The sequence below is a fragment of the Nannospalax galili genome, unplaced genomic scaffold, assembly GCF_000622305.1.
Source record: "Nannospalax galili isolate Female #2095 unplaced genomic scaffold, S.galili_v1.0 scaffold1225, whole genome shotgun sequence".
NCBI lineage: Eukaryota > Metazoa > Chordata > Mammalia > Rodentia > Spalacidae > Nannospalax > Nannospalax galili.
The window spans coordinates 895,349-906,967 of record NW_008352717.1 but is presented as its reverse complement, the minus strand read 5'-3'; the positions used below and the strand labels follow the sequence as shown (position 1 = coordinate 906,967).

Sequence of the window (11,619 nt, the reverse complement as noted above, 5' to 3'; positions counted from 1 at the left end):
TACCACTCCTGGACATAGTCACAAAGGATTCTGTATCCTACCACAGACATAGTTGAACATCCATGTTCACTGATGCTATTCATGATATCTAGGAAACAGAATCAGACATTTGTCCATCAACAGATGACTGAATCCTGACAATGTGGCACACATAAGCAATGGAAATTTATTCAGATAAAAATGAAATTATATGATTTGCAGGTAAATACATGGAACCAGAAAATACTGTAATAAGTAGGGTAACCTAGGTTCAGAAAGATAAACACTGAATGTTCTCTCTCAGATGAGGATACTAGCTTCTAATTTTTCTATATATTCATCTATGTGGGAGTGACTGTGTACAGAGCCCAGAAAACTAGAAAGGAGTTTATGAGGGGGTAAGAAAGAGGTTTTAAAGGGATGAAGTTGTAGACTGCACATAATATGAAGAGTAGTTGGGGAAATACTGTGAATGGTGGGGAGTGAAGGGGGGGAGACAGGGAAGGGCAATCAAAACTAGTGAAAAAAAGCCACAATGAAGCTGTATCACTGATAAGCTAATTAAAAATAATTTTTGAAAGAGTTTGAAGGAGATATACTGCATAGGTGAATAAAATCATTCCAATATAGAATAGGTTATTAAATGAAAATATTAATGCCGGGAATGGGCAACCTCTATGAGTTGTTGGTAAGGGAGACCCTGAGGCCACAGAGATGGTGGTTTCCCACCAAATGGCAAGAGCCTATTGCTATAGACAGCACATGCTATGGTTTCAAGATATAGAGACATCAAAGTTTGGAAGTTTGTTCTCTGGTGGTTAACCCTCATACTGCCAGAAGAAAGGAAGGAAGGAAGGAAAGGAAGGAAGGAAGGAAGGAAGGAATTAAGAAAGTACTGAAAGGAAAGACTTCTTACATTTATCAATCAGTTGGCAGGTTGATCATTTTTTGAGACAGGGTCTCCCTGTAGCTCTAGCTGACCTGGAACTCACTATGTAGACCAGGCTGGCCTTGAACTCACAACCTGCCTCTGCCTCCCAAGTGCTGGGATTAAAGGCCTGAGCCACCACGTCCAGCTCAAGTAGATCTTCTTAGCCTACAAGACTTTCCCACAGTTTCCTCTCAACAGTGCAAACTTGGCAGAGAAGTTGCCTCCACTGAATCTATCTCCTGCCAAACACAAGGCTGCTATAGGCCACCAAGGGTGTGTGGGATTCATTTGCTAGAGGTTGAGCCAACTTTTCTCCATTGATTATATCTCTCTCTGCAAAAGGACTAACACACAAGAGAATACAGACACCACAGCTGGAGTAGATGGGATGCAGAGGTCTGTCCTCAGTGCACAGACACATATTTTAGCTGTGAATTTTCTTTCCCTGTCTAGGATACTTCTGCAAAGGTCACCAAGCATATATTCAAAACAAGTCTGATCCACTATTAGGCATCTTATGAAACATCAGTACTGATTCAGAATTTTTTCTTGGGAGATGGAGAGAGGATGGCTTGGTAGTTAAGAACACATACTGCTCTTACATATGATTCAAGTTCAGTTCCTTCCACCCACTTCAGCTCACTATTGCCTGCAATCCTAGCTCCAAGGGGATCTGATGCCCTCTTCTGGCCTCCACAGGCACCTGTACTCACATGTACATCCCCCACATAAAGACACACACACACACACACACACACACAATTAAAAATCTTTCTTTTAAAAAAGACTTAATTTCTTATAAAGTAAGGACACCTGGGGCTGGAGAAACGGCTCAGTAGTTAAGAGCACTGGTTGCTCTTCCAGAGGATCCAGGTTCAATACTCAGCACCTACATGGTGGCTAACAACCATCTATAACCCCAGTTCCAGGGATCCGATGCCCTCTTCTGGCCTCCATGGGCTTTATATGACGCAGGTGCAGTTACATACATGCAGGCAAAACACAAACTGGCTCTAGAGTCTGACCCCCTAAGCAGACTGTTGGGTGTGGACCAGCCTTGACAAGTAGACCACACAGACTCTTCTAGCCAGAGGGACACAGCTGTGCCCTCCCCAGAAATCTGCCAGCCCACTTGAGCCTTGGCCCTAAGTAGTATTCTCTCTGATCTTTCTCTTTTATTCATGGATATCATATCTCCATCTACATTTGTGATTCCTTTATTCTTAGCATCATTTTAACTCTACTAGTATTTGATCACTGATTATGGTTTAGATGTTTCCCAAAAGCTCAAATTTGTAATACTTGGTCCTCAGATCATGGATTAGTTTGTAGGAGCCTTCAGGAAGTATTGGCTGAATGGGGAAAAAAATTTATCAATAGGATTAGACCTGCTCCCAGTTCCAGCCTGCATTTTCTGCTTCCTTATCTTCTATGATGTAAGGAGCATCTGCCACATACTCCCACTGGCATGGACTCAAGAAAGAGGCACACAGGAATGTCATAGAGTGAAGGTTGAATTAAGAATCATTTGATTGGTAATAACTGGTGGCCAAGAGATGCTATTGCCAGAAAGAATTACTAACCCTGAGGAGAGGTAGAGTTGGGTTTATAAAGCTTAAAAACTGCAGTTACATCATACCAGGGGTAAAGCCAATAACCACAGTTACATCAGATCCCCATAGTGACACTAGATTAGGGGCATGTCGGTTATCAAAGATGTTTTCAGATAACAAAAAGTTTCTAAGTCTTGGTTAGGAAAAACAAGTTTCTCAGAATTGCAGAAACAATGGACTCCGTGGAGATGAATGTGTAGCTGGATGGAAGAGCATTCTGCCTCACTGGTTGTAAGTTTCCCAGTATTGTAGAAACAATGAACCCTCTGAAATGCAGGTAAAGGCTTCTTGGCTGTTCTCCTGGCTGGTTACAGTTAGTGTGGGGGAGAGGAGGCTGGACAGAACAGGGTGAGCAAAAGTCAGGTAGAATATAATGGAGCCACTTTTACCATTTCACCATGATAGGCTGAAATCCCTCTGAAACCATGAACCAAAATAACTTTTTCTCCCTCACTTTGTTCTCTCAATTGTTCCATCATGCAGTTTACTTCTCTACTACTGATATAAAAACAATGACCAAAAACACCTTCAGGAGGAAATGGCTTATCATATATCTTCCAGGTCACAGTTCATCATCAAGGGAAGTCAGGGCAGGATCCAGGGTAGGAACCTGGAGTCAGGAGTTGAAACACAAACAATGGAGGAAAGCTGCTTGCTGGCTTACTCCCCTGTCCTGTGTTCAACCTGCTTTCTTATACAACTCAGAGCCACCTACCCAATGGTAGCACCACTCACAGAGGGCTGGGTCCTCTCAAATCACTTAATATTCAAGAAAATGCTCCACAGACATGGCCACAGGCCAATCCAGTGGAAGAAATTCCTCAGCTGAGATTCTCTCTACCCAAGCATGTCAAGCTGACAAATGAAGCTATTCAGTTCAGCAATACAAAAGGAAGGAATACATTGGCTTGAAGAGATGGTTCAGTGGTTATGAGTATTAACTACTCTTGCAGGGGATCTGAATTTGATTCTCCATACCCATGTCAGGCAGTTCACACTATCTGTAAACTCCAGCTCCATGGGGATCCTACACCTCTGGCCTCTGCCAGATCTAACACTCATGTTCATACACCCGCATGAGATATACACAGATATGCACAGTTAAAATAGATCTTTTCTAGGGGAAGCAATATATAAAATTGGTACCACAGAGGAGGATCATTGCTGTAATTACACCTGACCACCGGTTCTTAAACATTGAAACTGGTTTGTAGGATAAATTTGGAAGTGTTTGGTGATGCAAGTTAGAGGAACCATATAGTGCTGCAAGCATAATTTAATGGAAAATTCTGCTGGAAACTCAGATCAGAATGTCACTAGAAATATGGACAGTGCATAATGAGGCCATGTAATTTCAGAACAGGACTTTATTTTGAACTGGATCAGAGGACACTTATGTTAAATTCCTGCAAAGGATCAGAATCTGGCTATATTTTCCCTGTGTCCTAAAAATCTGAGTGAGACAGAATTCAAAAGTAATGCTCTGTTTATTTAGCAGAGCATATAGCAAGATGGTGTAACAGTCAGGCTGAGGTATGGTTATCGCTTACTGTTTTTAGTCAGATTTGCAGTGAAGTTTAAGAGCAAAATAGTAGAAAGACTTGAAAAGCATGTGGTTTGGCCAGGAAAAGTGTTTGTTGCAGACAAAGCAAATGTTGACCAAGAAACTGTGATTGTTAGATGGACTGGTACCATTAAAGAGAAGCCACACACTTTGCACTGGGACAACAGAAACGATGCATTGATACCAAGTTGGTTTTGGTCAGTGTTTTTAATCCAAATAATAGATCTATTAAAGGATCTAAGGTATAAATACACATTTGAAAGGCTATCTTTTAAAAAGTATCATATAACTAGGCTTCCTGCTGGGTACAATGGGTAAAAGGTTCCTGGTTCAGTTGCCCAGCCACTTCCATGCTGCCAAGTTATGATCCCAGAAGGCCCAGCTACTTCCTGAGTTGGCAGTAGAACTCAGCATCATCCACATGGTGCTGGGTTTATAGTCATGAAGAATGCAAGAGTTATGTGACAATGGAGGCTTATACCACATCAGCATAGAAAAGCCTCTGAGACCAGACACTATGCAGCAGGGTAGGATTCTCTGTAAAGAACTCCTGAATGGACTCTGTGTGATGCTTCATGGGTAAAGTCTAAGTTGCAGTGAATATCCCAGAATACTGAAGATATCAGGAACTTTGGGCATCTGCCAAAGAAAAATGCCAACACAGAGTGTAGCCTCCTCAAGAGAGAGGCCAGGTGTGCTGCAAATTCAGGACTGTAGAAGCAGGGCTGTGCAAGCTGCCTAACTTCACATAAGGACACCAAGTGCCCCGGACGCCAAACATGGAGGTACAGCATTCTGTATTGACCCTTGTAGGGTTTTGGTTTTGTTTTGGTCCATTATACCCTAACTATCCTCCTGTTCCAAACTTATTGAGTTATTCATTGAATATTGAAGGATATTAACACTTTTTATTTTACAGTGGGTCACATCTAAGACACTGCCTTGAATCTCAGCAGAGACCTTGGATTTGGAGACTTTTGAATGCTCGTGGGACTATTAAGACTTTGGGGACTCGTAAAGTTACACTAAATGCATTTTGCATTGTGTGATGGACATGAGATTTTGGTATTCAGAAGCAGAATGTCATGGTTTAATTGTGGAATGTCTCCCCAACAAAGGCTCATGATTTGAATGCTTGTTCCCCAGCCTGTAGCCCTATCCTAAGGGCTATAGAGGCTCTAGGAGGAACAAGCTAGTGGATAGAAGCAGGTCACTAGGAAAAAAGCAGACATTTGAAGAGGGTCACATGGGAAGATACTGAGTGTCAATGTAGAAGCTGAGGGTGGGTGGCTTCTGGTCAACAGCAAACAAGAAATTCATGTCATCATTATGGAACTGAAGGGATGGCATTCTGCCTTACAACAAGGGAGCATGGGTGGACATCCCTCTCAGTCAAAGCTCAGAAGGGATGAAAGCCCAACTTCTTCATAGCAGTCCTGTGGTACCATAAGCCAAGAACTCAGCCAAGCCAAGTCCAAACCACTGACCTACAGGCCCATGACATAATTAGTATGTATTGCACTAAACTATCATGTTTATAGTGCCACTGTTACACAGAGAAATGTGATACCACCTCCCATCAAACTGCAGACATATAACCCAAGATCCCAACCCAATTGTCTGTGACAAATCTATCCCTCCTCACAAGGATCCAGCACACCAACAGAACCCCATTTCTTCATCATTTGCAGGTAAGGCAACTGCTCCCAGAGAAGCTAAGGCTGTGTAATAGAGTGTTGGCTTCAACGCTTCTATGATCTGGGTATCAGTGGGGCTTGCAGAAACTGGAGGTGCAATAGCAAACATTGAACCTTCAAAAATAACCTCTGTGAGCAGGAAATGTAGTCCAAGGAAGGAGCGTTAGCCTAGCATGCACATGGCCCTGGGTTCAATCCCCAGTACTACAAAGAAAGACTACTGTGGTCCTCCCAGCATTCTGTTTCCGTGTCCTATGAGCAGAGAGAATGACGTTGGTTAGGCAAGGTTAAGGACCTTCCTAACACTAAGAATAGTATATAAGCCCAGCATGTTACTCACTTAGGGAGCATACCTTCCATATACCAGGTGGCCTCCAGAGCTCCCAGCGTAGCTGTGGCTCTGAGAACATGTTTCCTGATAGAGAGGGAATTGATAGGCTTAGGAATTGTAATTAAAAGATTGATCCCAGGGGAAAAGTTCATGACACCCCAAAGTTCACCTGTTCTTTTCATTCCTCCCAAATGCTTCTTCTCCTAAATCTGTTTCTTGAAAACTCCCACTAAAGTCATCCCATAGTTCCACCTGAGTGTGGCTAGATTGGGAGAGTTTCATTAAAAATCATTTCTCAGGACAGATGGAAGCCATATCAGTGGACCTGTGACCAGGGACCTTGATCTCAGGGGCAAAAATGTCACTGTTTCTACAGATGCTCTGTCATCATGGGGATGGATAGATTCACCAGTGACAGTGTGATCACATGGTGGCATTTCCTCTACACAGAGCTCCTGGGTAAAAATTCAAGACATTCTTTTTCTCACTTTAACATTTATTTTACCTGGATATGACAGTGGAGAATGTGGCTGCATGTAACACAAAACATTGTTGGTATAGGAAGGAAACACAAACACAGATGGATTTTCTCGAACAAAAAGCCGTTTTTTGCTTCCACAACCTCATTCCTTTCCAGATTGTGGGTAGCTTCAGCATCTCCTTTCCCAGTAAAATAGAACTCAGCAAAGCTCCCAGGCACAGCATAGGCCCTCCTTGCTTCACCCAAATAAAAGCACAAGTTTACTGTCAGATGCCCTTTATATAGCTCACTACAGCACTTACAGCTTTCAGAGAGCAGGGGAAAGAGAAAAGCTTCTGACCAAATAACATTACACATCCATGAAAGCCGTCCTCCACGTGGTACCAGCTCACAGGGACTCCCTGGTCTTCCAAGCGCTTCTTGTACAGCAAGACATCATCCCGGAGGACGTCATACTCACAACTCACCAGGAATGCCTTGGGAAGCTGAGCGATGGTCTTATCATCTGCTAGAAGAGGTGAAATTTCTTCATTCCAAACATGATTGGTTTCCAGATAGGCAGCCTCATTAAAAGGTCCAGGAAACTCAGACTGTGGATCTTGGCTCTGGAACATTTTGGGGATGTTGTCAGAGCTGAGCCATTTCCTGTACTTTGTCCAGTTTTCTGGGGGCACACAAGTTCCTTTCAATATAGCATCTTCCCAGGAGGGGTCAATAGCCAAATATTTGTACATACACAGCAACACAATGTCTCTAGTGAGGAGAGGGATATTTTTCTTCTGCTGGTATGAAGGTAATTGGAAATTGATGAAATGCACGATTGGACAAATCAGGACTTGAGCCTGGATCTGGGGCAGATTGGGTATGCTGACTAAGGCCTGGGTGACAACAGCCACAGCCCAACCTCCAATGCTTTCTCCACAGGCCACCACCCGGGAGGGGTCCACCCCATAGGTTTGCAAATCCTTCAGGAAGTGGATGGAGGCATTCAAACAATCCCTGAGAAAGACAGGGTGATGATAGTCCGGAAGCATGCGGTACCTAAGGAGGAAAGAGCAAACACAGGGCACTTGTGCACACATGGGTCACAGGTTGCCATTTGAACAGCATCCTCCACTCACAGAGGAGAAAGAACCTGCTTAGATTAGAATGATTAGAACCTTAGCAAGTAGAGATGGCTATCCCCCTTTTTCCTGTGTGAATTTAAATCTTCCCAGAGTCGGGGAGGCCAGGAGTCTCCAGTCCAACCCATGCTATGCTTTCCATAGATGAGCAAACTCTACACAGGATTGAGCAAGTTCAAAGCTATTGCCTTTAGAAAAAGCAGGACCAGCCAAAAGCATTGGAAGTACTGCTGGTCCCCCTGAGGCAGATTAGTGGGACTCATTAGTGGTACTCTCTGGGGTACTGAGCATGCAGTAAGTGTTAAGGTTCAGATAGCCCCACCCCCTCACCAACAGGGCCTCATGGACCTCACAAGCCCCTGAGAAAAGGGAACCAAGTTAATAAGCACCCAGGTCTTTGAAGTCAAGAGAAGAAGACTTTTCTCCACTGTTTGATCTCTAAAGAGGGCAGGTTTTAACAGTCCTGCTCTCCCGCTTCCCCCTGCCCAACTTTAAAATATATATTCCCACCTTCTGCAAGAAGCAGAAGTCTCCCCCTACAAAAAGACCCCAGCTCAAGATCCAGGGCAGACACTTCTTTGATCTCTAAAGAGGGCAGGTTTTAACAGTCCTGCTCTCCCGCTTCCCCCTGCCCAACTTTAAAATATATATTCCCACCTTCTGCAAGAAGCAGAAGTCTCCCCCTACAAAAAGACCACAGCTCAAGATCCAGGGCAGACACTTCCCCTGCCCGGAAGGGAATCTGTCCCATGTGTTCCTTTGTTAATAAACTCTATTCCAATGGAGTTTTACCTGTGTCCTGGTGCTTTCTCCCGATCAACCGGATTCATCCATAGGTTACTTTATCTATCAGATGGTGCCAAAACTCAGTTCTTACTTCAAGGGACCTGTACAAGCCCTCTGACTGGACTTCACTGCCACTCATTTGGCTTTCAGGTATATCCCACCCTTCCTTTCTCTCTCCTTCTCTCCCAGGTCTCTGTTTTCCATTCACTTCTTTCTAGCTCTCCTCACTGGGGAACACACTCTGGCCTACATCTTCTTTTGATCTCCTTTCCCATTTAATTCTGTCACTCCCAGACAGCGCTGGCCTCTGGGAGGGAGCTGCTTCATCGGTTCACTACCTCGGTCCCCTCACCCCATCAACTCACCCCACCCACCCCACCCTTCGCCCCCAGCATCTCGCCCCCTCCCCCCTCCGTTGCCATGGGCCTGCAAGGTCTGCTGTCCTCCATCCTTTTTTCCTGTCTTTGTCCTCTTCCACTGCCTTTCTTCCTCACTTTATTCAGGATGATTTCTGATACGTTCAATCCAATTTTAGGTCTCCTCTCCTTTGCTTCCATCCTTTAGGTTATCTTTCCTCTTTCCTCTAACTACTTATGGATTCCCTACACATGGATCCTTCTCCTCCCTCTCCCTCTCCCATACTAAAGCTTTCTATTCCCTGCCACGTGCCTGCCAGCCTGCCACATGTCTGACCTCCCATACAGGCTCTAAACCTGCATGACCCCAAGGCTTTTTTTTCCTTCCCGCTGCTATTCACCCCCTCCAGGAAGCTGCCGAGATTGTCAGCTCACCTGCCCTGGGGATTTTTTCTTTAACATTCTAATAAAATGATAAAAGTTTCCGGCTGGGCCCATTCTTAAATTCTCTTATAAATGTGGCTAAGAATCCTTTAGGGGACCCTTTCTCCCCATTTTGACCCAACTAGCCTAAACTGGCTGGGAAACTTTGCTGGAGCATTTAAAGAATTTCAGGCAGCTTGCCCTATGGACAAACGGAAAATGTTTTAAAAGTGTTTTTTTCTCCTAAACTTTTTCTCGGGCAAAGGGGTTCAAAACTTTGATCTTAGGCCCTCTTGGGCATCAAACAAACAGTGCTCAGGTGTCTACTTTTCTAACTAAACCTAACCATCTTAAATTTCACTATACACGAAAAGTTACAGGCATTGCTAGGGCAAGTCATATGCTTTCAGACCAACAACCACTGATTTGTATGCCCTGTTCCTTCTGCTGCCCTCCTGAGTTTCCTTTCCAGCATAGCTTGTGTCTAGAAATTAAGAGATCCTGAGAACTTTGCTTCACATTCACAGCTACAATGGTTGGTGAGAAACATGGATTTCTTTGATTTGCTTTTCTATTTGGGATATATATATATATAGATGATAGGTACTTTCTCCTTTTATAACAAGTCTAACCTAATTGGGGTGCTTTGTAAAAGTAAAAATAGTTGCTGTCCACATTTAATCTGTGAGGCATATGAATCCCACAGGGCTTGTATCCTGGTAGGGGATGGGCTTGTTTTATTATGGGACTGTGTTCACTAACATGGCCATGTGGCCTGGTTGCCATCATGGCTGCTGACCTCACCAAGAAGGAGGCAAACCTGTGACCTGGTCTCCATCTTGGTTGATTACAACATCAATATGGGGACAATAACATGGCTTGGTTGCCGACCAGGCTGGCCTTGAACTCACAGAGATCTGCCTGCCTCTGCCTCCTGAGTGCTGGGATTAAAGGTGTGCGTCACCACACCCATCAATGGATTTTTTAAAAGAAATTATTTTTTTGTTTTGACATTGTTTGCATGACATCTTTATCTGGTAATATTAAAGAAATTATTTTGGATTTTAACATCTTTTATATGGTATTTGCTAATTTCTAAAAATGATTATTTTAAATTCTTACTGTTTTACATAGTATATTTGTTATTTTCTAAAGGGAAAATAACAAATTGCCATTTGCCTTCAAGGTGCAAAGGGAGCTGACACTTTTGATGACTAGACCTGTGAAGCACATGGAAATTTGCTGTACTCCAGGGTCAAACCATTACAAGAGACAAGCTACTACCAACACATAGTTACAATGATGAGAGGTAAAAAATAATGGTCTACATTAGTAAGAGGCTTGAGATGCCATCTCTGCTGGTTTTAACTCCTCCCATTTCTACATTGTGATTCTAAGCCTATTTTTCTCTGGAATAGAGTTATTGCCCTCTCTGACCCTCAGATGCTCTATGCTTGCTTGTGTTCCTGCCTATTCATTCCCTGAGTGCTTTCTAATTATAATGTCAGGGTAATATTAATTATATCTATAAACTGTCACATGCCATTTGAGCTCACTAAGATGCTGACTCTGGAGATGGAATTGACCCTCCCACTTCAGACTCAAGCCTATTATCTCAAGATGTGTTCGCCAAGACTTTTCCAGGTACAGGCTGGTCCCCTGATTCTGTGACAAGGAGGAGAACAACAAAACAGCCTGATAGTAAAGACACTGTGCAGTTGAGAACAGCTAAGGTGTAAATTAATTTCAACAGAGGGTATTACTGTCTATAGTGAAACTAACTAATGGGATTATTTTCAGTACTATTTACATTTTATTTATTCTTAACCTAGTCTGTTAATGTTTCCTTTTGTCTTTCCTGTCTCCTCAGATTCATACAAGTTTTTATTAACTTCCTTCAGTTATTTAGATCTTAAAAGAAAAGATGCTACCTCAAATCTATATGGAAACTTAACTCTTTCTTTAGACCACTAATTACCTATAGAAAACAAAATCTAACCTGGTTGGGTAAAATCCTATTTGTTAAATACCATTTTTGTTTTTAGTTTACTTTCACAGTGTTTTAAGATGTATTCATTTTGTTTGTCTACTTCAAAGGTGTTTTAGTTTATAAACCAACCACATTCTCAACAAAGACTATATAACTAAATATGTATATACAGTCAACATAAATTTATGTTTCTTAAAATTAATTTACTTGGTATCATATTAATTTTTTAAATAAAATCTCATACGACTAAAAATGTTAAATTAACATCAAAAATTTTTTTTAGGCTAAAATATTCTCTCTTTAATCTACAACATGGTTCCTAGTACTAAAGTATATAAATTAAT

General features: G+C 42.6%; 1 protein-coding gene across 2 annotated transcripts in view; it reads right to left on the bottom strand.

Moving 5' to 3' along the window:
* Positions 1-6,650: 6,650 nt before the first annotated feature.
* Positions 6,651-11,619, bottom strand: part of LOC103747480 (arylacetamide deacetylase-like 4) — a 21,093-nt gene continuing 16,124 nt past the window's right edge. For both annotated transcript variants that reach the window (XM_008849947.2, XM_008849948.2), the window contains exon 4: positions 6,651-7,637. In XM_008849947.2, coding sequence (XP_008848169.1) covers positions 6,863-7,637 — 775 coding nt within the window. In that variant the 3' untranslated portion in view covers positions 6,651-6,862. The remainder of the gene's footprint in view (positions 7,638-11,619) is intronic.